This window comes from Choristoneura fumiferana, chromosome 14 (assembly GCF_025370935.1).
Source record: "Choristoneura fumiferana chromosome 14, NRCan_CFum_1, whole genome shotgun sequence".
NCBI lineage: Eukaryota > Metazoa > Arthropoda > Insecta > Lepidoptera > Tortricidae > Choristoneura > Choristoneura fumiferana.
The window spans coordinates 8,217,277-8,243,046 of NC_133485.1; the positions used below are offsets into that span (position 1 = coordinate 8,217,277).

Consider the following 25,770-nt stretch of genomic DNA (forward strand, 5'->3'; position numbering starts at 1 on the left):
AAGCCTTGAGAAGAAACAAACTTGAGACGAACTACAAGCTCGATTCCCTATAAGTACATTTCGCTTATAAGTATTATTTTCTTCAATTAAGTATGAGGGACTGGACTGTACACAGCAGGGTTACTACGAAACTCGAAAATTGAAGTTCGTATCGTACTGCCCCGCCGACGCTTATATTATTTAATACGAGAGTGAGAGGGACGGTACGATACGAACTTCGTTTTTCGAATTTCGTAGTAGCTCTGCTGAACTGTTCAAGATATTAGTCAAAACGCTAGTTTCTTTTTAAGAACGAATCGGATCTACTGTCACTATCGGACATATGACACATGTCAGTGCAGTGACATTGACATGTGACATGCCAAGTGTCAGTTTTGCGAGCGAAATCAGCGAAACTTTATTTTATTTATTCTTTAATCCGTCGTACCTTGTTTAGTAACAAGTGAAAGTGAGTTCAGTATTTCGATCGTATGCTTTATGGCGCTCTGACGTAAAGTGAGTTTGATATGCATGTGCAAGTGATCTACTAATTTTCAGAATTTTCTAATAATATGTCTCAACAACTGACAATAACAAACTTCTTTAAAACGAAAGTCCATTCGTCGCAGAGATTTAACAACATGGAAAACTTTAAAAGAAAAAAACCAAACTTGAGTCTCACCAAGTCACCGAATCTGGCAAAATCTCCTAAAATCCGAATCGAAGATAAACATGTGGTGGTCGATGTAAGTTTACTGAGTGACGATGATGACGATTTTGTTACTCCCCCGCCGAAGCTACGGTCGCCAAATTTGTCACAGCAATCTAATGATAGTGATAAAACTGTCATATACTCTGTCTCGCCGCAAACTCCTAAAAAAACACCACAAAAGACTCCAAGCATATCATCAACTGCTAAGATCAGTTCCGGTTCTAAAGATAGATTTTTTTCGCCATCCAAGAAGCGCAGTGTTAAAAAAAGAACTCCTACTAAGATCAGGAGGAATTTAGCTAAAGAATTAACTGGAAATGCAGGCCATACTGAAGATTTAGAAGATGTGCCAGGTTTTGATAAAGCATGCCAAGGCCTGGATGACAAAAGTAAGTTCTGCCTTTTTATTATAATTTTATGGGTCAGCATTCTTTCTCATAAAAGCTTCAGATGATAGTTGATAAGTATTAGTGAACTTCGGTTATGGAGAGTGCATCTCCAACCAAATATTTTACAGTTTGGCATACTGTAAATATATTGTTAAATGCATGTGCTAATATTAATAAAAAAATAAAAATAAAACTAATTTTAATGTGATGATATTGTCACAATATAATTTTTATAATAGAATAGAATTCTCTAATATGGTCAATTTCATGATTTTTAAGAAGAGGGCAGAGGATTGTGATCCCTGTGCCCTCCTTCTCCCCCTTTTGGACTGATAATATAAAATACTTGTTGTAAAATGACATGTAAGGCATATGTACTTATCTTTATTTCAGCAATATTTTTTCTCCAAATTGTGGATAGATATTTAAATGATAATTCACTGAAACCACTATTAGATGAAAGTGCACAAGAGCTATTAAGAAGCTATATGTTGGTGGTACACCCAGGAATGAAGCTAGTATGCCGTTTGTTCTGGCGCAAGGAAGGATGGTACCGGAGGAAACAGATCAGCGAAATTGTGAGTGAAGATAAAGAGCCATTGGATGATCCCAGCTTAGATGAGATGGTTGAGTCATTGGTGAGAAGTAATTGGCTGAAGCTAGGTATGTAAAAAAAAAACTTTTGATTTAGACATAGTAACTAAGTGGTTTTTGAATGCTGTGTTTGAAAATTTTACAACTTTAATTGCAGTTTTTGGAAATTTAATTTCAATTGCTGTATTTTGTGTTTTTAAGTAAATGTCTGTACCCCAAACCTAGTTGTAGCATGACGGGCTTAACCTAGTTTGCAACCAATAATAGTTATATTCTTTATAAATGTTTTACTTTAAATAAACCACTTGTTATTAGTTTAAATCTTGACAAAATAAATGTGGCTATTATCTATCTCCAAATTAAAAAAAAAAAAAAAATGGTGCCAAGTATTAAAATTAGAGCTTTTTTATATTTTGTGCATTGTGTAATTTTTTATTTTAATAAGTCATAAACATTAATTAAAAAGGAACAATTGAGGTTACACTAAACTATCCTAGCATTGTGTTGAAATTAAGTACATATTGTTGTTAAATATATTAGGAAAGCACAGTAGCACAAAACATTCAAATCACAAGCAAATTGAGACACCATACAATGGGATTGCACAACCACATACAGAATGTTTGCATCAGCTGCTGTCTATGCACATTTAATTTCATAATCATTTTGCTGTCAAGCCACTTACATATAACTGCAATATGTGTCAAATATCAATATCTCTGTTATGTTTATAAAGTACAACCCATAATATAGGATTTGCGCTGTCATCGTTCATCCACCATTACCTCTCATATTTCGTTTTCTAGAACTTTTTTATTGTACAACGGCAAAAACTACTAGGTGCTACTAGACACTGGCAAAATTGTCTTCCAATGGACAGAGCCATATTTTAAAAAAAAATAACAACAACAACCCATAATATATGTTACAAACATTAAAAGTGATCTGTTTGCATCATTCCAGGTTGCAACAACATGACTTTTGAAGAACTTGCTGTAATCTTAAAAGCTGAAGAAGTAAAACTAATTTGTAAAGACTTGAAGTTGAAAGTTCATTCAAAGCAGGATGCCATTGAAGCTTTGAGCAGTTTCAGCCGTCGCACCTCTAACATCAGCAGCTTTTTTACACCTGGCAAGGCCAGTGATAATTCTCATAGAGTCCTCAAAATGTAAATACTATAACTATACTTACTTGCTTTGCAATATATACTCAGCGGCACAAAATTTGGCCCACTGTATATACAAAATTACCTATTTCTGCATACATTTGAGGGCCAGATTTTTTGCCGCTTAGTATATTATCATGTATGGTGAAGACCTTAAAATATCTGCATAGGTATTTTAGTTTATACCCTGTGACTTGCATAACATAAAATTGGGCTTATTATACTCACTATGCACTGGTGACTGCTCGCCGGGCTTTAAGTTAACAGCTAACAATCAACAGCCAGCCACTTGTTTATCCACTTACAACAGAGTTCTAGTATAGCATAGCCATATTTAAAACCAATAGAAGTCACAGTCATTTCAGCGCCTAACCCCCTTATTCATAAAACTTAACAAGCCTATGTTAGCTAACAAATGCTTTGTCCCTTTCTAACAAATACAAATGTCGAAGTGAGAGATAAGGACAAACGAATTTTAGCGGCATTTTAACTAAAATAGGTTTGATTGTCGTTTATGAATAAGGGGGTAAGTCATTGCAGCTGTTTCAAATTGAGTATTTTTATCATTTGAAAGTTTATTCTTTTCCTTCCTCAGCATGAGAGCAAAGGCGGGCTCTTGCTACAAACTATCAGACTTTGCTCGAAGCACTCTGAATAAGCTGTATGTGCTGATGTACCTTGGCATGGACTATACCATGATCAGGGAGAAAAAGTTGGAACTGGCGCTGATACATGACAAAATAAACAGAGAATCGTATCCTGTTGATAGGGACATGAAACTAGACAACGCTAGTGCGGTTTTTGAAAACAAAGACGAGTTTGAAAGGTATTAAATTTATTTTGACATAATTTTGTTTCCTATTGTATATAATAAATTTCAAGTACTGGATAATTTAAATAAGCCTTTTTTGATCATAAATTGCTACATATAGTCGACAGCAGTATAGTGTAGAGCCAAGTTTCAATTGATTTAAAATCATATTATATTTAAATTTATATTTCAAACCAATAAAAAACTAATTCATTGTCTAAAGATATATTTTATACTAGCTGTTACCCGCGACTCTGTCTGCCCAGAATTAATTTATCGCTATCCTGCGGTAATTATGCAATTTTTTTGGATAAAACTATCCTATGCCTTTCTCAGAGTCTTAAACTATCTCTATACCAAATTTTATCTTAACCGGTATATTATGTTTTTTTAAGATACATGGTTGCACATACTATTAATGAAGAATTTCTAAGTGAGACAAGCTCTGTTGCAAAGTCCGATTTGGTCAAGAGGGTATTCATTGCTTTTAAAGCAATTGCAAGCGAGGAAATGTCCCGGTAAGTATTATTAATATTAAAACCAATCTAGTATATGGCAGATCAGAGATCAGACATAATTTGCTTTCCATATTTAAAATTAATTTTAAATAATTAAATACCACAAAGATCATCACTTTGTGGTACTTTATAGAAGCGCTTTATTGCAGAAATGTAAATACTGACTGTGACTGTTTTGTTAGGTATGGAAATAATTATTATCTTATGTCCACAGTTACAAAGCTCTTCCAACTTGGCTGCGAAGGTTTACACCTGCATACTTGTACATAAGAATTCTTGACTCAGGCGTACAAGAATTGAAGAAAGAGAAGACTGCCGAGAACTATGAGCTGGCATTAGATATCCTCACGCGTTTGATTTTCCAAACGGCATTCCGGCAACACAAAAAAGCAGGCTGGTATGCAGAAAAGGCTTTGATATTGCACAGTCTACTTCACCGGTGTGATGAGGTTAGTAATGATAATGACCTACTATAAATATATACATTTTAATAATACTCCTTCGCTTCGTACATTTAGGGGCTGTTTCACCACCCCTTGATTAGTGTTAACTGATGGTTAAATGTGATGCCGTCTCTATTTGTTTTGTTCGAATAGACGGACACGGCATCACAAACAAAACACCAAACAGGGGGGTGAAACAGCCCCTTATTTGCGTTTCCATCTCCTTACTGTCCTTAATTTTGCATTATGAGCAATAACGCTAGCCTGAGCGTTCACAATAGCTTCCTAAGGAGTATCTCGTATTGTTTGCTAGAAAGAGGCGATTCTGAAAGCGCGTATAATGCAATCATTTGTTTATTATTTTAGGCGGCTGAGGTTTTACTAGAAGGCTTCAAGTCCAATTTATCTGAAGAAGAAAAGGATTTGATGCGACGTCGCGCTGTTAAAATAGCTCGGCAGAAAACCAACAAGATCAGTGAACACTTGAAAACACAACTACTTGAACATGCTAATAAGGACAACATTTTAGAGAAAAATTTGGACGCTGACCATGTATACAAACAGCCGATGGAGTAAGTTTAATATCACGCTTATATTAGCTTCATTTGTAACTATGTATATATCTATGTAAGTAACTATGTATGTAACAATCTTTCAACTTGATATTCACCCTCTTATTATTGTATTGATACTAAAATTGGCAGTTATGCGTAGTTCTGGTGGCAATACAATAATATGGTACCATCAAACTGATCTGATGAACTCGGAAGCTAGATATTGGAACTCCAAGACAGAACCGTGCCATGCTAGCCATGTTCGGACTTGTTAGGATAGTCTTGTGGTGTATCTTGACAATGGAACCTTCCAGGGTCAGATGATGGAGTAGTCAGGCAGGCACTGGCACTAAGTGTTTATGCTTGTTAGAAAGGTTTTAGGGTGTATTTTGACCAAATGTAGTTTCCATGGTCTGACGATGGCGCAGTTAGGCAGTTAGTATTAAAGCGTGTTCTTTAATTAATTATAACAATAGAAATATTAAAAGTTAGCCCAAATTAACCATTGATAGATGTGGAGAGACCCTAAGGCTCCAAGGCTTAGTCTAGTTGTTACTGACACTAACTGTGAAGCACAACATTTTTTTATGGCTACAAACTTGAAAAAAGACAACTAACTATGAATGCATGAGAACAGGTGAATTATGAATATAACCAACAAAAAGTTGGAAAACCCCCGACTTTGTCTCTTCAAAGTTCAATATCTGTCATGTCTAAAAACCATCGTTAGAAAACGTGATTTCAAATAAAAAAACCGCATTCAAATCGGTCCACCCGTTTAAGAGCTACTGTGCCACAGACAGACAGACAGACAGACACACATAGCGGTCAAACTTATAACACCCCTCTTTTTGCATTGGGGCTTAAAAACCAAAACTTTTTGTTTTTAAGGAACACGTCAAAAGGCAAATCGAGATTCGAGACGAAAACTTCAGAAGGCAGAATTATTCAATGTGTGGAAGAGTTTGCTATTACCCACTACATCTCTACTGGCAAATTTACACACGGTAACTGATTTTATACACGCAGTTTGACTTTGACATTGTCTTCATATGTACATACATACTACAACTATAGAGTAAAATGTGTTTCGCAGGCGAGCACTGGGAGGGCAGGATAATAACAACAATATTCTTCCTCCTGTTCTGGGACATCATTTACTCGAAGCCGCGCGGAGTCCGCGGCATATTTCTGTCTCACTTCCAGGTGTACCCGCTAGATCTGTTCTCGGAAAGTTTTTACGTGAACAGACAGACAATCATCGACGACCGACTCAGTCTCATAGAGGAGTCTTCAGAGATGGAAGTGTTGAAAATGATGGAAGATGTTTGGAATAAAAGGCCGGAACGTAAGTTCTTGTACTGTTATTGAGTTTTTGCGTATGTGCTTGTAAAGTCTGAGCCGTGGCCGATTTTACAATAGGACGGACCCATCTTTTCCGTGTCTTAAAAGGTGATAAAAGCAGAGTTTCCACCAATAATGTGCGAGGATGTGTTTTGCATTAACCAATAGAAACGCTTCATTTACACATCTCTGGTGGAAAGAGCTGAGCGGAGCGAGGCGAGGTAAATGAAGCGTTGTTATTGGTCAATGAAAAACATATTCCTCGCAACACATCCTCGCACATCTCTGGTGGAAACGCTGCTTAAGGGATCTAATGTGAAAGTAGACAGCAGTTTTCTCTATTGCCAACTACGAATTCGGACTCCAGCTCTTTGGTGTGGACAGCAAGGAGGAACCATGACCACACTATTTACCCATGAAAGTCGTCCTGAATGTTTACGATTAATCCTCGTCTGACGATTACAACCACTCTGTCAAGAGTGTAGTGAGTGACTTAGAAGAAGAGTTATTGCCGTTATTCAGCTAACAACATACCAAACTTTTTTCAACTCGCTCGTGACGTTTTAGCTTGAAATACCAGTAAGCACACACAAACAAAATTTCACATTTGAAATATTAGTGGGATTCTAAGATTTTACAGATAATAAATATAATATAAGCAAGCAAACAAGGGGTCCCTCTTGCATGTAGTATCGGTACAAACAAATATAGTTCAATATTTAAAAAATGGTTTATTTATCATTTTAGTTCTGTTCTCTACTATGTTAAGTTTCAACCCATATAAGGTTATTCTATTAATTCTACTAATATTATAAATGTGAAGGTTTGTGAGGCAATGTTACTTATAATGCAACGTTGATAAAGACCACAATATAATTTTTGGGAATTCCCATGGGAATTTAATAATATCCCAGAATTTCAACTTAATTACTGGATTTAATAATTTTTGCGTACGAAGCCACGGGTAAACACTAGTAGTTTATATGGTACTAGTATTTTATATGGTACAGTCAGCGTCATATAGTACTTAGCAGTCAAGATCACCAAATACTTGGAAACATACAAAATAGTCATTACCAGTGACTCAGTCAAAGCGATCAAATTGTTCGAGACATCCATCGTGTACAAATATACCGGAGCACGCACGTCGCCAAATACTTTATAACATTCAAGCCGACATTAGTACCGTAGCAGCCAAAGTATCCAAAAGTATAGGACACCACAGGAAAATTGACTTTATCACATACCGTGTAAGGTCCAATGATCCAGTTAGCGGTTTACTAATGTTTCGGCGAATAACGTTTGACAACCTGTTTCATTTCGTAACTTTTCATTTCCCAACTGTTTAATATTTCTGAAACTGTAAATATTTCAGGATTTTTATAAAACTAACCTAACCTAATCCAAAGAAACTAAATCCTGAAATATTTACAGTTTTAGAGTTTGCGAAATGAAAAGTTGCGAAATGAAACAGGTTGCCAAACGTTACGTTGCGAAAAGTCAGTACTCGCCAGTTAGCTAATCCTCTTTAATACATTGTGAACGGTGTTCCATTTTCAGTCTCTTGGTGCAAAATGCACATGTCAATCATGTCATTACCTTTTTAATTAAATAAAAACTCTTTTATAATGTAATTATACTGGCCAATTCAAGCCATATTTAAAAGGAAATCCGTTTATCCGGAATTCTATGTAAATAAAAATGTGAAAAAAGCCGTCAGGCTCCAAATGAAAGAGACGGAACGATCACTGACAAGTTGGTACTCTTTTCGGTGATTATCAAAAACAAAAAGGCGAATCTTATGACGTGTTAATTTATTTCGCACTCAACTCGAGATTAAACCATAAACCTTTTAAATAAAGCTTAGTTTTCTAGGGTGTCCCATACTTTTGGATATTATGGCTGCTACGCTACCAGTTGTGATGTACACGATGGATGTCCTGAGCAATTTGATCGCTCTGATTGGGTCAATGTTAATGACTATTTGGATGTTTCCAAGTATTTGGTGATCTTGACTGCTACGTACTATATGACGCTGACTGTAATAGTATTATATTTGTATATCTCCAGATGAGCTGTCAGGCATAAACCGCAGCATAAGCTGGTGCGCGTTGCGCGGCGTGGCGGGATGCGCGGGCGCGCGCGCGCTGGCGGCGCTGTGTCGGCGGCTGGCGCGGGACTACCGCTACGCGCATAGCGGCTTCCCCGACGTCACGCTTTGGAACGTTCACAACAAGGAGGTAACTACGAGTACATGCCTTGTATAGCATGGGAGGCACCATTAGATAAATCCAACTATATTACCGGGATACCATAAAAGAGAACTCCATCTATAATACCAAGTAGCTGTTGCCTGCGACTCCGCCCGCGTAAACTTCCTTTATCGCTATCCCGCGGGAACTATGCAATTTTCCGGGATAAAAACTATCCTCCCTCGACACTCAAGACTCCTGTCTCTCTAACCTCTAACCCCCTTATTCATAAACGACAATCAAACCTATTTAGTTAAAATGCCGCTAAAATTCGTTTGTCCTTATCTGTCATTTCGACATTTGTATTTGTTAAAAAGGGACAAAGCATTTGTTAGTTAACATAGGCTTGTTAAGTTTTATGAATAAGGGGGTAGGTCTGTTACCTTTTCACGCTTCAACCACTGAATCGATTTAGACGAAATTCGGTATGGAGATAGTTAAAATCCCAAGGAAGGTTATAGGGTACTTTTATCCTGAAAAAAAAAATGCATAGTTCCCGCGGGATAGCGATGAGTCGTGAGCAACAGCTAGTTACCAATAGACTGCAACCTTTTCCCTTGCTCCTCCGCTGAATTTGTACCTTGTATAGCGTGGGGGGACACCATATTAGAGAAATCTAACCGCTACCTACACCTATACCGCTATAGACCGCTACGTACGACACGTATGAGTTTTCATGGTAAAACCGGCTTTCCTCCACTTCCACATAAATTAACTTCTGTGTCACACAGACTAAGTTATTCTTATTATAATAAACACTACTTAAACCTATGTCTCTAGTCTTAAACAAGTACGCTACCCTTCCTTAAGAAAATGAAAGATGTACCTACTTTACCATCATTTTGATGATATTTGATGGTTAATTTTTTTATGTATCTCAAAGTTAGTTTCTTTATTTTTACAAGCTTTTATTTAGTTCACCTGTCCGGTTGTCTCTGTCTGTAGTCAAATCTTGCAAGTTAAATTTGACCAACTTCAAGTAGTCGGATTGACTTAAAATTTGCAATACTTATGTAAATTGCGTGACAATACAATAATCTGATAGTGACATCCTGGTGGTTTGGCCAGGATCTTCTCCGCAGGACAGAACTCTTCAGCGGTTAATGGCATGGACTTGAAATTTAGTATGCAAATGTAGTTTGGGTGATAATGCAAGTAAAGTCGACAAAAAGTAGAGTCAGCAAAACAAGCTTGTATTAAAAATGTTTTTTTTTTCCAAAAACTTGTTTGCTATAAAGTGTACACAACATACACACATGTTTACAGATAAAATTCGTGGAAGTAAAGTCAGATAACGACCACTCGTCGATGAAGCAGATTCAGTGGATGAACTACCTGCGCGAGCACGGCATTGACACCGGGTTCTGCTACGTCGGCACCGACACCACGCGACAGCGTTGCCGATCTAACAAAGCCTCGTCTTAGCTCACTTTAGATACTTATTTAAGTTCGTCTAGTCTAGTTAAGTATGTCTTACAGCCCATGTGTATGTGACAGTCGCGCACGTCAATCAGCGCTTACGTTTGCCACGTGCATCGTGCACGTGAGGCAGGCCTCGCGCATCTCTCAGTCCCTCACCGTGCCGCGGGATATAATTGGCGAGCCTAGTACAGAATAACGACGTTGTAACCTTACCCTGTTGCGTAAAGACTTCCTTGCGAAGCTACGTATATGTATAATACGCACCGATAACATCTGTAGACTGAACGAACCTTCAATTGCCGTTGCCATGCATGCATTTACAATGAAATTATGGACGTTTTTACTACCCTTAATGATTAGGTATATTACTGTTAAGATTTTACACGAAAAGTTATTTATTATATATAATATTGGTTTCTTGTCCAAAAAACCAAAAATCAAAAGAAAACAAAGAATTCAGTTGTTTGAACGTTTGTAGGACATTATGTATTAAATTGTGTTACAAAATTTTATTTTGTTTCACCTGTCCCGTTGTCTGTCTGTCTGTTGTCAAATCTTGCAATTTAAATTCGATCAACTTCTAGTAGTCAGATTGACTTAAAAATTTGTTATACTTATGTAAATGCGTGGCAATATAATAATCTAGTAGTGACATCTTGGTAGTTTGCGCAGGATCGTTTCCGCAGGACAGAACTCTTCACCAGTTAATGGCATCGACTTTAAATTTGGTATGCAAATGTAGTTTGGGTGACAATGCAAGTCAAGTCGACAAAAAGTACAGTCAGCAAAAAAAGCTTTTATATTTTATTTTTTTACCAAAAACTTATTTTTCTAAAAGGAACATTTTGAATGGAAATATTATACTCGGCGTATGATACGTGGTATTTTGGTAAATTGTTAAAAGTGATTGTGAATACTAGTCAAGTCTAAATTAAAATAAAAAAAATAATAATTAAGTTATTTATTGCTGTGTGATGCATATTGTCTAGGTGGAATATGTTTAGTTTTTTTTATTTTGTTTTCCTTTCAGAACTAAACAGTGATTTTCACTCATAGTCAAAATACCACAAACGGGACTTATCACGTAAAACACACAAGTAATATTTACCTCGACGTTTCAACCACATTACCGTGGCCGTGGTCACGAGTAGATTGAAGTGTAGGGTGTCAAGTCTGCCTAGCAGCGCGAATCCTTCGAACTACCCGCACTTGATCACAAAAAGTACCGGCACTCTTATCTCGAACTACCCGAACTTGTTCATTTTTATTTGTCACCCCATCACACCGACACACAACACTAACAACGTCCGATCGTCCCTCCGAACATTCATCCCGACGCCGACACTTATTTATAACAGGATTCCATGAAGACGAAAGCTTTATTATAACCGGGATGGATATAATTCACACCCTACACTTCAGTCTACTCGTGACCACGGACGGCCACTGTAATAAATAAATTAAAAAATTGACTAAGTCAAATATGATAGTTATATTGACATTCTTAATTTAAGTACAAGTAAGCCAAAACCATGTTCCAAATCAATCATCACCATCAGGTCATTTAAATCTAAATGGAATATTTTACAATAATGTAACAAGTGCAGTTATTATATCTAAAATAAAGAACAGTTGCTAGTTCCATACGTTTTTTTTTATTACAAAAAAAAACTAAATATAGAATTAAAATTATAAAAGTAAAGACTGACGCAGCTTCTTCAACAGTAGTGTGGTAACAATTGCATTTGGAACATGCATAGTTCCTTTTTATCCCCATTTTTATTGAGTAGCATGTTGCACTTGCAACATCAATTTCATCGAAATAGGAAAAAACTATAGGTATTCGAATCTCTGTCGTCGACGGTGCATAACAGCCGTAAGTACATTAATGATTATACGATCGGTTGAGTTCTTTCAGAGATTACTCACTATATTACATTAAGTATAATTTAGTGAGTACCTACTGTAGGGACTAGGCTGTATACCGCTGGCAGGTGGTAAAACTGACCACCTGGCAGGCTAGATTGATTTTATTATGTATAATGGTAGTATTTTTATATTGTATGTTTCTAGAATTTGACTTTAAAACGATTGACAGCGGTATACATGCCGCACAGATTGCTCCCGACAGCCTGAGCGGCTGGAACTATCTATGTAATGTAGTTATAAGTTCTACAATAAATCGAAATAATTGAAGAATAACCATTTTTATTTGAACTGAGTTTAAAGTCACGCGCGTAGATCTCCATTATCTAAGCTCTTACCAAGTTACAGTCCCCTCAGTACCTATAGGTTGTTATCTGGAGGAGTTATTTCTTTATTTTTCAGACTAACGACTATTGGCTACCCATAGGGGATGATAATAACCATAATAAGTTCTGACAGCAAATTGTAAAGTCCTCGACAACATCTATGTACCTTATGGCTTGCTTACGGCACTAGACTGGCTTTTAGAACGAAACGATCTACAAAATGGCGAAATATATCTTACTACTTCTAACGGCTTGTTGCCAAGATAAATAAGATCAGATTAAACTGATACAACATGCTTCTCAGAGAAGCATGTTGGAATCAAAAAAATAGATAAGCATAGAAACATATACATAAGAGCTAGAACAGGGGTGAAAGATATTCTCACTAAGGTAGATCAAATGAAGTGGAGATGGACGGGTCATATGTTACGAAGCCCTCAGGATAAATGGAGCAAAATAATAACGGAATGGTACCCTAGAAATGGGAAACGAAATAGAGGTCGACAACGCAAAAGATGGGAGGACGAACTCAAATTAACAGTTGGTTACAATTGGAGAAGAGTTGCAAAGGATAGAGATCAATGGAAATCACTAGAGGAGGCCTTTGCCAGGAGGCACACCGAACTCCGGGATATATTATATAAAAAAAAACGAATATTAAGGAGTTCCGGGTTATAAAGGCTATATTATTATTATATATTATGTAAACTGATACAACTCTATTCCTATTTTTTTTAATGGCAATATACAAGTTCGGTTAGAACAGAAGATTGTGCCAATTACAAAGTGAGGAAACGAAGCGGAATTTAATAAAACATATTACGGAATTTTGAATTTGGATATTCATAGATATCTATACGCTATCGTTACTTTTCCAACCATAAATTGATTTGATATTAATGATACCTCTTTATTTATTTTTCTTGTCTGTTTACAGACTGACGTCGGCTGTCAGAATGTTATCGTTCTTCATGAGTACTATGCGAAATTTTTATATATACGTAGTGAAAGTTACAACTATTTATATAATCGTGTAAGCAATTTGCTGAAGTTAATTATCATGCTTTCTGTATACATACCCCTGCTTGCCATGTCTGCGGTATCTGCGCTATCAATTCTGTTTCTGTACTGCAAGAATCGCGGCGACCGAAGGAAAGGGTACATGGACGTTAAAGAGAAGCCAGGGAGTTAAGACATCGACCTTTTTAGTAAATTTATATGTAACACTTTAGTATAAAATTGTCAGAATAAAACGCCGTAGTTATTGTAACAGATTATTTATTAAAATATATTCTACTAAAAGTCATAACATAGTATGTACATTTTCAACAATTCACCTGATTGGACAATAAGGCACCTATTTCAAACGTAACAACTACGACTCAAAACCCATAAACACTTCATACTAAATCTCTAATACGTACATAACTTTCACCGCAATATGGCAAACGACGCGTTTCCGTCTTAATAAGGATACATTGAGCACTTCATAGCATTGGTATAATATATCGACTAAAAAACATAACAATAAGGAAGCGTTCAGTCCACTTAGGGAGTTGTCTCACCGCCAGCGAGGAAACGATTGGCTATCGACTATTTTCTCGCTCAAGAAACGAACAAAAGATATAAGATCCTAAAAGAGACACATATATTAATAGTTGATCGCTGGCTGTTCACACTGTCGGCGAGAACTCGCTCTTACATCTTTTGTCGCAGCGACAAGAGCTATATAAAACTCGCTGAGCTATAGATACTCGCTCAGCGATGTCAGCTTGGCGGCCGCCCCGCACGAGCGAGTCGAGTGGAGCGAGTAATCGCCCGTCGCACTCGAATACTTGCTTACAGCCAGCGACAAAACTACACTCGCTTCTCGCTGCTCACCCACTCGTTTCTAGTTACTTGCTCTACTCGCTTCTCGCTCATCGTCGGCGGTGGGACAAGTGCCTAAAAATCACGCGTTTCACATTTTATATTGAATAACAAAATGCCTACAAACGGAACCGTTTGACTCAAATGAGAATTTTAAACAATACAGTGGTAAAAAGGCATTGAAACCATCACCTTAACTAATATTCAAGAAGGTCAACTGTTTTATTTATAAATTCGTTTCACAATATTCGTAAAAGAAAACTAAACGCTGACAAACATAACTTTAGAACCTACAGTAACTGGTAAATTTATCGAAGTTCTTTGTTCACAGTACATTTTGAGTCACACAGCCGAGTTATACAGAAATAAATTGCACTTAGGAGTACCTATGCTTACATCTAAACTATGTATAAATAAAAAACTTTGATATTGGGCAAAATGGATACCTACACCTATGTGTACAAATTCTACAAAATACAGGCACCACATAATTAGAGTAAAAGTTTGGACTGTAAAGCCCTTACCGACATTTATCATACTATAACATTTATAAAAACAGTCGAAAATAATTTTGTGTCGCACGGCGTAATATAAAGTGCGCTTTATATAAATATGGTCCATATTTTGACACTTTCAGGCACTTTCAGACGTGACTGAAGCACATACACTCTTGTCTGATTGCATGTATACTGAAGATAGGTACAGTCAGCTACTCTGCAAGGAGTAAAAGTGCGAAAGGCACATTTTGACGCCCATTTCCAGGAGGCTGCCAGTATTATAACATTATTATGTCTGCACTCTTCATTATCCGCGAAGTATGTTCGGGGCTCCTGGTTAAACAATAAATAAAATAAAATTACAAAAACTAAAGGTGCGGCCACATACAGTCGCTCGTCGGTCGTTAGCAGCGATTAATTTGGTTACGTGACCCAATTATAAATGTGATTTTGAATTTCCCGCGACTCAAAAAAGTAGCGTCATGTCGCCGCGTCGTGCAGCAGCGACAAGGTGGCTGCTTGCAGGAATGATCTTGGTCTTGGAAGCTAATCTCATTTTGTAGCAGTCGTGGCAGTGGTAGAAATAAAAGAAATGGAATAAAAAAAGTGTTTTTTGCCGAAATTGAAGTTTTTTTTTCCAGCGATAAAGCTCAACATTTTCAGCTTTATCGCTATATGTCACGTAACCAGATTTTGATACGAAACGAGCGTCAAGTGATTTGCATGTGGTCGCGCCTAAGTATGGAAAGTCTAAAACTAAATACAAACTAGCGCCCATTATTGAATAGTGAATAATGCGACATAATAATTGCATACAGTATGAAACAATGAACTAAAATAAACCTTGTTACGTCGCGATCTCAGGCGAGCTAAAGAATTAAAATTAGTTTATTTTAGTTCAGGGAAATGATTTTTCCTCCTCAAATTAAAGCCAATTTTTTATATATGAATCCGGATGGGTGAGATCTTTGTAATGAATAAATTCATAATAGCTATTCGAGAGAGAGAGAGAACTACATAAACATGATCTGATTTACTGAGTACTATAATGATTAAACTAATAAGTATAGCATCGTTTCGGCGTAATAGGGGAATAATTTAAATACAAATATATTAAAATAAAAAAGCCCCGCCCCTTTGTCACAATACATTAATATAAGCAGTGAAGCATATAATATTTGGCTGAACCATCAAGCGCGACGGAGTACCTTGTTAGAGATATCCATCGCGTCTGAATAATATGAGCCAGTGACAGGGACACGTAAAACAGTTTAACACATACAAAATAAACGGGGTCATAAGACCCCAGTAACGTGTTTTGAAATCAATCACAAGGTACCTTACTAAATAGGACAAGCTTTCACGTACCTAATCTAAATGATCAATAATGGTAAGAGCGGACGGATCTCTACATCTATGCTGAAGATACGCGACCGAAGTCCCGACGTATTTAGCTGATATAATACATAAGCGCGGAAACTACGCGATAAAAATTCGGCAAATGTGTTGTTAGTAATTGAAACAGCGGGGGTAACCACATCGATACTCGGTCGCGTTTGGCAAACTGTGATAAGAACCTCTGACTCAGCCTCATGAATAAATTGACAGTACCATGTGACTGACATTGCATAGCCCCTTGAGCTAGAGACAAATATTACAGAGCTGCACTGAGAAGAAATTTTCCGGAATTCCCGCAGGAACTAGCCTAATTTTATTCAACAAGGAGAGGCGAAGCTGTGGGCAGAAGCTGCTTCAGCACGAGTTTGAGTCAGAAGATCGTCGAAGTACAACAATAGGATCGTGTGTTCGCTTACATATTGGGCTCCTGCTTGAAGGGCATAGGCTCAAACATGGAGGCGTCGGGCAGCTGCGGCACGAGCGGCGGCGACGCGGCCTGCGCCGGCGGCGAGCTCGCCGTGCTCATGCCCTCTTGTTGTTGCTGCTGCTGCTGCTGCTGCTGCTGCTGCTGCTCCGCCACTGGCTCGGCGCACGCGCCTGGAAACAACATTGCTATTTTAGAAACAAATGTTATGTAAGAAACAACGTTTTTATTGAAACAACAGTGTTATTTAGACGACCAGATGGCCTAGTGGTTAGAAAACCTGACTACGAAGCTTGAGGTCCCGGGTTCGATTCCCGTGTCGGGGCAGATATTTGTATGAAAAAATACGAATGTTTGTTATCGGGTCTTGGGTGTTTAATATGTATTTAAGTATGTATCTATATCTATATAATTATATTTATCCGTTGCTTAGTACCCATAACACAAGCTTTGCTAAGCTTACTTTGGGACTAGGTCAATGAGGGCTATCGCGAATGAATTCGCCGCTAGAGGCGCTAGTGTAGCGTGAGGTCTCCGAAATGTCAAATCTCATAGTTTTTGGGTGAGCTACGCGGGTTTATTTATAATTAGATTTTTTTTGTGAATATTTTGCATTACCTGAAATTAATTATGGCAATTATGCGTTACGGGGCAATGAATGTCTGTGTTTTGAGACAGTTTTGTCTTTTGGAAACTTTTGTCCTCTTTTTTTTCCGAACAAAACGGGACTAACCAACACTGTGGTTGCTGGATATTTTTATGGTACGGTTTTAAGGTGTTTTAAATATGATTTTAATCTAAACTTTGTTTTAACGCCCGTAATAACAGACTCTGAAAGCCACACTTAAAAACCTCACGCAACAGTGCGCCATCTAGTGAGACAAAAGACGATAGCCCTCATTGGTGTGAATTGTCCCGTGATATTTATTTATTTCAAAAACAACAAGTGTTATTTTAGAAAAAACAGTTTTTAAAGAAGCAACAGAATTATCTTAGAAACAACAGTGTTATTTTAGAAACAATAGTATTTCCTTAGAAATAAACCACAAGACCTAACAGTTGAATTGAAATCCCGCGGCAATTGCCAAAACATTTCATTAACGATGCACAAAAAATGGCTCCGCGAAATTGTATGTCTCTAAAGCAATTGTGAGCATTGTTTCAGTTCACCGGTGAACTAAAACAATTACTCTGCTCACCCGCGACCTTATGAAGTTATGAATTGATAGCCATCATAAGGTTGCACTTGCACGATTATTATTGCATGTCTAAACTGTGCCTCATTCTAGTGGTTGAAAATTTGGGATTTTATTCCGATATTGTGTGAGTATCGGGATAAAGCCTATTGTATTATTCCACATACCCAGCTAGCTGCTAGTGTATACTATAATAATTTAAAACAAATCCGTGAGGTGCCGGTCGCTGACGTAGTCAATACTCACCGCCGAGCAGCATCTCCTGTAACAGGCTGTCGATGTGCGCGACGCCGAACAGCTTGGCGAACTGTATCTGCTCGATCATCTGCCACGTGATGCTCTGCAGCGGCGGCAGCGCCAGCAGCAGTTCCCCGAAGCGGCCGCGCCCGTCGTACTGCCGGTCGCTGATGTAGTCCTCCAGGTTTATCTGCACCTGGTAACGGAGCTGCTTGATTTTCTGCGGCTGCGAGAGGCCCTTCGCGTCTGTAATCAATAGTGTCACTTTACTTATATCCGAGACGTGGTGATTCACTGTAGGCCTTATAAATAGGCTCAATTGCTCAGTGAGCTATGTAGAGAGCTTGGGGTTTCTCAACCTACGGAATCGAATCAGAAATGAAGTAAACGTAGAAGAACATGGGTCACCGACATAGCCCAGCGAATTAGCTCGTTGAAGTGCAATGAGCAGGCCGTATAGCACGGAGAACAAATGGCCGTTGGGGCCGAAAGGTTCTCGAGTGGAGACCACTGATCGGCAAGCGCAGCGTAGGACGTCCACTAATGAGATGGACGGATGACCTGGTTAAAGCCGTGGCATCACGGTGGATGCAAGCCGCTGCCAACCGAAGCAACTGGAGGCCTCCAACAATGGACGTCCTATGGCTGATATGATGATGATGACTTATATTGCGCTATCTACCTACGTAAACTACTAATTTAAAAACAATCGGCCAAGTGTGTGTCGGACTTGCGTCCTGTAGGTTCGGATTACTTTAACCCTGAAGGCTATGGGTCTAGGTTTTATTATTGCTTTGAGAATAGGGCACATTGCAATGTGGTTGGTGTTAGCTGACCACTCACAACTAATCTTACAAATAAACTAATGTCAACTAATCTACAAAATCTAATAGGTCCCCACGACGTGGCGATCATGGGCTCCCCTGCTAGTCTCATTTTCATCGTCCGAAACCGGGACGGGTAAACTAGTTTTTTTTTATATTAAATGGGTCTCTTATGGAATCCAGCCCTATTCGATGAAACTAGAGTATGTGGGGCTCTCCTATTGCAGCAGTTCTGAAGTGATGCGCGATATTTTTTTTTAGTTCATTTTTATAAGAAAATGGGGTACAAGTGCAGGTACTCACTGGGGTCAAAGAACACAATGGCCTTGAGGCAGGCGAACTCCGTGTCGTCGATGTCGATGTCCCGCAGAGGACGCACGATCTCGTCCATCACGCGCATGCCGATCATACTGATGTCTATGTCCATTCGGCCGTCTGTCCACATAAATAATAACATTTTTAATTTCTCACGTTCTGAAACTTCGTATTTGTTTGTTTATACTCTTTATTGTACAAAAGAAGGAAATACAACAAGGACTTATCCCTGAAGGGATCTCTGCTAGTCAAACATTGAGTGGTAGAGAAGAACAATATAGAGAGAGCGTAGCGTAAGAGTGTGGCCGGAATACGACGGCACCAGAAGTGTCAATCAATTATTGTATTAAATGAGTAACATTTTCATATCCATTAATATTAAACTTTATTATTTAGTGTCAAATGTCACAATGAAAAATCTACGTACGATGTGTACTGAAGCTTAAAGAGAGAGCACAATAAATATGAACTTTTCCGATAAAATACGATGGAAAACCATTAGCATTACCTGTACAGCGTGTACATAGACAACTCACCGATATTGTGTTTCGCGATGATGCAGTTGTTTCCGAGCAGCAGAATGTCTTTGAGATGCAGCGAGCGCCGCGCGCAGCCCAACAGCAAATGCTCACCAGCATGCGCGCGTAACAGCGCCACCTGACGAACACAAGGTTATACTTCTTATCAGAAAAAAATATCCAGAAGGCCTGTAAGAGGTAGAGCCCTTGAAAGAAACACTATACCTACATAACTTATAATATATAATATATAGGACCTTCTTCTTCCGTGGACCTTATTTTGGTTTTTGCAGACCACTGATGGTTCATGAACCACTGGTTTGCTGAGTTAGGCGCTTGAGACCTATCAATCACATCATCAGAATTTTAATAAACATAAATATTTCTATATAATCAGTGCCCCTCAACAATTTCCATGTCACACTTTACAAAATAGGCGACATTTCACACTGTTATCTATATTGACACGTTTCCTTGATAAGTGATTACATTAATAATCGCAGCTTAATTTCGGATATTTACTTTATAATCTGTTTTATTATCACTTTTTCTTGAAAACAATCAAATTTTCCATTCGCATTACGGAGTAACTTAAAAAAAAATGATGTTGACTTATAAATTAGAATTCTAAGCATCGAATACATGTATCTACAACAATAAATGACGAGCATTTCCTTTATCTTCGTTAGTGCAATGTTTAATGTTTTCGTAGTTAACTAACTTAGTATTCTGGCAAATAAAATAATTCTATACTACGAGTATTCTATTCTTGCGCAGTTTAAAAGTTCCAAGCTTCCATTCAGGTACAGAGGGACAGACGGCGGGAAGTAACTTTATTTCGTAGTATGTAAAGACAGCTACCTGATCGTCCAGATGTAGCTCGGTGAAGGCGGGTATGTACTTGGCCCACTCGACCAGGATGAGCAGCTGCTGCTTAATGGAGTCGCACACGTCGTTTATCTTCGCCAGCTTGCGGTTGTTGATCTCTGCGTCAGACACGTTGATCGTCTGTAAGACAAACAAAAATATTTACAGCCGTATTGAGGGATGTAAGTGATAATTTAATCGATCGTGATCATGACGGATCAATTTCCTTTTATTAACTCTAAAAGTATACGACAGCTTTTTAAAATGTATGAATGCAATTTTTCTTGTTGTTGTGTTGAACGATTAATGAATCGTTTCTTAGAAGACATCTTTCTTAGTGTTATGGTTTCGGAGTTACCCATCTAAACGTATTACCGAGTGGATAGCCAAGTGGTTAGAGAACCTAACTACGAAGCTTGAAGTTCCGGGTTCAACAACCGGTCCGGACAGATATTATGTATGAAACATACGAATGTTTGCTAACGAGTCATGAGTGGTTAATATACACTCGTATATTATCTATTTAAGTATGCTTATCAGTTATCTGTTGTCTAGTACCCATAATACAAGTTTTGCTTACTTTGGGGCGAGGTCAATTACTGTTAAGTGTCGGGATATTTTATTTATTTAAAGTAACTCATTTACTATTTATTAAAGTTAACATAATATCCTGGTCTCAGACAAAAAAATGTTCCATTAAATACACATGACATGCAGAATAGGGAGCCGAAAATTATTTTGCGAACAATGCATTTGTCTTTTTAAAATTCAAAGCAATTGGAGTATTTATTATTTCCAAAAACTCTGAATTCACTTTGGTGACAGATAAAAATTCTACCTACTAGGTACTTCGGCCACAACCCATTGAAGTTTAGCAGAACCCTTTGGGGAAAACAACGTTCAAGAACACCTCGATGTGAAAATGGTAGGTCATATTTGAGATTCATATTTAGTTGATCATTACTAACCCCTGGGTGTTTTGTATAAAGTGTCACCTCACCTCATCTATGACTTTTCTGCTGAGCAGTTCGGCGTTGAGCAGCGAGGTGACGCTCAGCCCGTTGGCCTGCGTCGGCTCTTCGTACGACGGCCGGCGACAGTTGATGCGGTCTCGTTCGTTCTGTACGGCTGGAAGAAACAACACATGTTAACACTTTGGGTAAAAATTGGGTAGTTTTACGACCATTTCAACCGCTATCAGTTTCCTGTCGCATATATTGAAGAAATGAGACCGTGAGCAAGAAATTTTAATGAATTGTAATTATATCACATGCACACCATATCGTTTTATAAAATTCTTCCATTCTACGTGACTCATTTCTTCAGCATAAGCGACAGGAAACTGATAGCTGCTGAAACGCTCGTACGAGTAGAACTACCTAATTCTTATAGGGCCGAGTTCATAGAAGATTAAGGTTTGCTTATACTTCGTTTTTTCTTTTAACATTAGTAAGACGGTAAGCGATCTGGACGTGTCTTTTTATTCAAAAACACTTGAAAAATAAGTCACAGCAAATATGTAACAGTTAGCCAGGACATACGATTATTTATATTGTTTTGGTATCATATCATAAGTAATAGTTACTGTTTTAAAAGTTTTTAATAAAAAGACTCGTCAAGATTGCTTGACCAAGGCAATCAGGCGTTAACAGCCAAGAACATTAGAAGTTTATAAAATTAAGTTTTGAAATTTTTTTTTTACGTAGTTGTTTCTAAAAATAATGTTTTACTCTTATTACAATGTTAGTAAAACTAGACAATTCTAATAAGATATTATAGAAATAGCAGTGCACGAAAAATAAGTTTGTAAATGAACATTAATTTGCAATGAGTGTTATCAAACAATTTGCATTTTTACCAGAGGTTGTTCATGCTTGTATTTATAGCCTAATATGGTAATATTATACGGTGTTTCCTTCTGCACTAAATCACAGTATACGTAAGTTGTGGTATGCGTGTAACTTTGAATAAAGCGCTGTGATGATTTCATTGTAAATGAGTTAACAAATAAAATTTACTTCTAATTATTTGTTAATGTAAGTTTACACCGTTCAATAACATTTTAAGCTAATTAAGAGGAAATGTTTACCAGCAATAAAGCTATTTAGATAACAATTAATTAAAGTTAATATGTGTGTTTAATTAATATTGTAATCTCGTTCCCTTCAGTAGACCAATCATAAATGTGAGCAAGACCATATTATATCGGTTAGCGACCTTACATCCTCAATGATATGTCAAGTATTCTTCCACCACACCCTAAGATGTCGATCAACACAAATGGATCATAGAGATAAATTAGAAACGCCTTCATTTAGTTTAGAGTTTCATCATCCACTGCTCGATCGCTCGCTTCACCATCACAACCGTTAGATAATATGTAGCTCGTGTTTTTTTAACCTATATACCTAACCTTATAAGTGGATCTTTCCCTCGCTGTTCTGGTGGATGGGTGGCCTTATGTAAGCCCGTTTGTTAACAGGATAATAAAACCATTAATGATCCACTAATGACGTTGATCTACGTATTTCTGAGAAAACTATAATTTCCATCTATATGGTACATATATCCCATTGAGGTAAACAGTTTGACGTAACTTTATTCAGGTTTCCTACAGTTAGGACCATTGTTGACTGTATGCAGGAAAAATGTATGAGCAGTCAGTGCAGTAGAAATACGCGAACACGACTCTATTGTCATTGTTGTTAGTGCGTGTTGTGTTAGTTTCGAGTGCCATTATAGCTTTTATATACCCGTGGTTGACTGTACAGTATATCTACTAATAGAAAAAAATAATGAACTCACCTTCCTTTTTCATTCCAGCTTTAAAACACTTCCTTAGCCTACAATATCTACACTGATTTCTTTTGTCTTTATCCACAACGCAATTTCTGCTGAATCTGAAAATTAAAAAAAGTTTCGTGAATACTTTATTTTGTTACTTCAACATTCATGTTTCAGGAAAATCATGGGTCACTTGGTTTTGGTCCTCAGGTCAGGTAACTATATATCTCGAAGCTAAACATACGGCAAAATTTTAGAGTTGAAAAACTTCTATTGTCATACCAGTGACTTAAAACTTTCTTCTGTGCTTCCTAAGAAAAAAAATACAAATGGCATTGTCTTGTTACAAAATATTATTTCAGGATTGACCTTGTCAGCCATGACCCCATCTTTAACAATTATCTTCTGATGACAATGAACAACTGAAACGTAGAGTTCACTGCTTATTTTTGGAGTTAAGTTTGCGTCTGACCTCAAACTGGCGCAATTTCATCTGCTAATAATGCTTTTATTATATTAACTGCTTTTATTATATTAAAGAGATTGTTAAGTCATTTGTCATCAGAACCGTCGAAAAGCTTGCCGTGGCCCTTGGGTGCCAATACCAACGTATAACCAGAGAATGAACTAAAAGAATTTCTTTGCTCACCCGCGACCTTATGATAGCTAAGTTTATGCAAAATATGCGTGTTTATGCAGTTCCTCCATCTCCACACACAAACCCCTCTATCACCAACACCACCACAATACACTGACACGTTTTGAACTCAACCAGAACTCATCTTCTTTATGGACCTCCGCAAAGTAACGCCTGATTCAATAAATTATTTAACCAGATAATTTTATGAAAGTAATTTATTAACAACAAAACCCTTTATTTTCGTGTAATTAATACATCGGACTGTTGGGTCCACATGTCGGAAGCCCTGGGCACGGGTCCCGCGTGCCTTGATCTTAAAGAATCTTGAATCATTATTACTTCTTGACAAGTCAAGGCAACGGACGACTGTCTCATTCTAATATAATAATGCGCAAAAGCGCGTTTGGCTGAATTTGGAGATCAGACCTAGCGTAACTATACACCAGTTTTACCTGCAAGTGTAGAGATGGTTCTTGCGCACGCTGCGGCGGAAGAAGCCCTTGCACCCGTCACAGGACGAGGCGCCGTAGTGCTTGCCGGTGGCGCGGTCGCCGCATATCGCGCAGTGTTGGGAGAGCGCCGCGCCGCCCGCGCCGCTCGCCTCGCTGCTGCTCGTCTCCAGCTGCATGTCGCTGTCTGTTGACAACAAGCATTTTATTAGTTGAGCCAACCTATTACATAAGATGGGTCTAGTCGTTTGTTATCACTAGCCAACAAAAAAAGTAAAAAAAAAGGTTTCGTTAAGTTTACAGCTGCCAAGATCATCAGCGAAAGCGCGCCGTTTCGCTCCTTTTCTTAGTGCGTGCACGTGGTGGTGCACACTTTCGTCAACTATGTTGGCAACTGATCAGTAAGTTGACAGCGACATACATATTTGTCCAGCAATGTTTCCAGGCCATCGGACTATTGGAAGTGGTTAAAAATCGACGTGTAACATTTGTTTACAATAATTTGCTATAAGTAGGGACCAAAATTAGCTCCGTATTGTAGATGAAGTAGTTACTTGAACATAGTCTTCCAAAAATATGTAAATTGAACCACCTAAAACAATAATAATATACTTATATTGGCCATCTTCACGGTTGTCTTCATTGCATTCCATTTTTACAATCTTGCTCTAAGTCATATTTTCAGTTAATGTCTTAGGCACATAGAAGTATGCATCGCGATTTCATGTCGTGTCGTTTGAGTTAATTAATTGCAAATTAATTTTGAAACTTATCGGGTAAGTATTGCTTGCCAGCGTTTGTATGATATTTGTTTAACACTAATGAAACGCTGTTCAACGTAAAGCTCTTTTAAATAAGGATCATCATCAATCTACTTGAAACATTTCGTCCGAAATAGTTTACAATCATTTTAGTTGAATTCTGTCTAATTAGTTTATAAAATACTGAACTTTTTACAATTGTTTTTTGAGCATAATGTAAGAGTAGAAGTCGTGGCCGTCGCCGTAAAAAACATAAATTAAACGTTCTAAGGAAGGTATCGTGTAATACTTATAAGTTATAACAACTGAGCTCCGACTAATTATATTCAACAGCTTATTCCGTCAGTAACGCGTTTTTGTCGTCAACAGTCAGGTTTGGGGAGCCTTGACGCAGGTCGCGCAGGTTCTCGTGCCGATATTTTTTCTGCTATGACGAATAACTATATGTACTATCGTCAATTTTCCCGTTTTGACTGTAGCATACATGCTTCCTATTACTCTTTCCATTTGATACAAACTAGACTGTAACCATCGATGTTGACATTTATGTGTGCAT

General features: G+C 37.8%; 2 protein-coding genes across 7 annotated transcripts in view; one reads left to right on the top strand and one right to left on the bottom strand.

Annotated features, from left to right (window-relative positions):
- Window positions 1–373: 373 nt before the first annotated feature.
- LOC141434996 (fanconi-associated nuclease 1-like) lies at window positions 374–12,506 on the top strand. 2 transcript variants are annotated; one of them, XM_074097496.1, is made up of 12 exons: window positions 374–495; window positions 609–1,080; window positions 1,474–1,743; window positions 2,638–2,842; window positions 3,435–3,665; window positions 4,046–4,168; window positions 4,383–4,617; window positions 4,978–5,183; window positions 6,057–6,172; window positions 6,262–6,513; window positions 8,580–8,749; window positions 10,028–12,506. In XM_074097496.1, the coding sequence occupies exons 2-12, from the start codon at window positions 621–623 to the stop codon at window positions 10,184–10,186; spliced, it is 2,427 nt and encodes an 808-aa protein (XP_073953597.1). In that variant the 5' UTR covers window positions 374–495; window positions 609–620; the 3' UTR covers window positions 10,187–12,506. The 2 variants fall into 2 exon arrangements, with proteins under 2 accessions (XP_073953597.1, XP_073953596.1); XM_074097495.1 differs by having other exon boundaries at window positions 374–1,080.
- Window positions 12,507–13,696: 1,190 nt separating this feature from the next.
- Window positions 13,697–25,770, bottom strand: part of Hnf4 (Hepatocyte nuclear factor 4) — a 50,504-nt gene continuing 38,430 nt past the window's right edge. For all 5 annotated transcript variants that reach the window (XM_074097499.1, XM_074097498.1, XM_074097501.1 and 2 more), the window contains exons 2-10: window positions 24,457–24,640; window positions 23,386–23,480; window positions 21,581–21,708; window positions 20,575–20,721; window positions 19,732–19,852; window positions 19,184–19,315; window positions 18,066–18,302; window positions 16,616–16,796; window positions 13,697–15,134 (exon numbers count right to left, since the gene is read on the bottom strand). In XM_074097499.1, coding sequence (XP_073953600.1) covers window positions 15,080–15,134; window positions 16,616–16,796; window positions 18,066–18,302; window positions 19,184–19,315; window positions 19,732–19,852; window positions 20,575–20,721; window positions 21,581–21,708; window positions 23,386–23,480; window positions 24,457–24,640 — 1,280 coding nt within the window. In that variant the 3' untranslated portion in view covers window positions 13,697–15,079. The remainder of the gene's footprint in view (window positions 15,135–16,615; window positions 16,797–18,065; window positions 18,303–19,183; window positions 19,316–19,731; window positions 19,853–20,574; window positions 20,722–21,580; window positions 21,709–23,385; window positions 23,481–24,456; window positions 24,641–25,770) is intronic.

Excerpts from the sequence above, each read along its gene's own strand:
- LOC141434996 (XM_074097495.1), top strand. The coding sequence starts at position 552 with ATGTCTCAACAACTGACAATAACAAACTTCTTTAAAACGAAAGTCCAT. Across the intron at positions 1,744-2,637 it reads AAGTAATTGGCTGAAGCTAG|GTTGCAACAACATGACTTTT; the intron begins GTATGTAAAAAA and ends GCATCATTCCAG. Across the intron at positions 3,666-4,045 it reads AACAAAGACGAGTTTGAAAG|ATACATGGTTGCACATACTA; the intron begins GTATTAAATTTA and ends TGTTTTTTTAAG.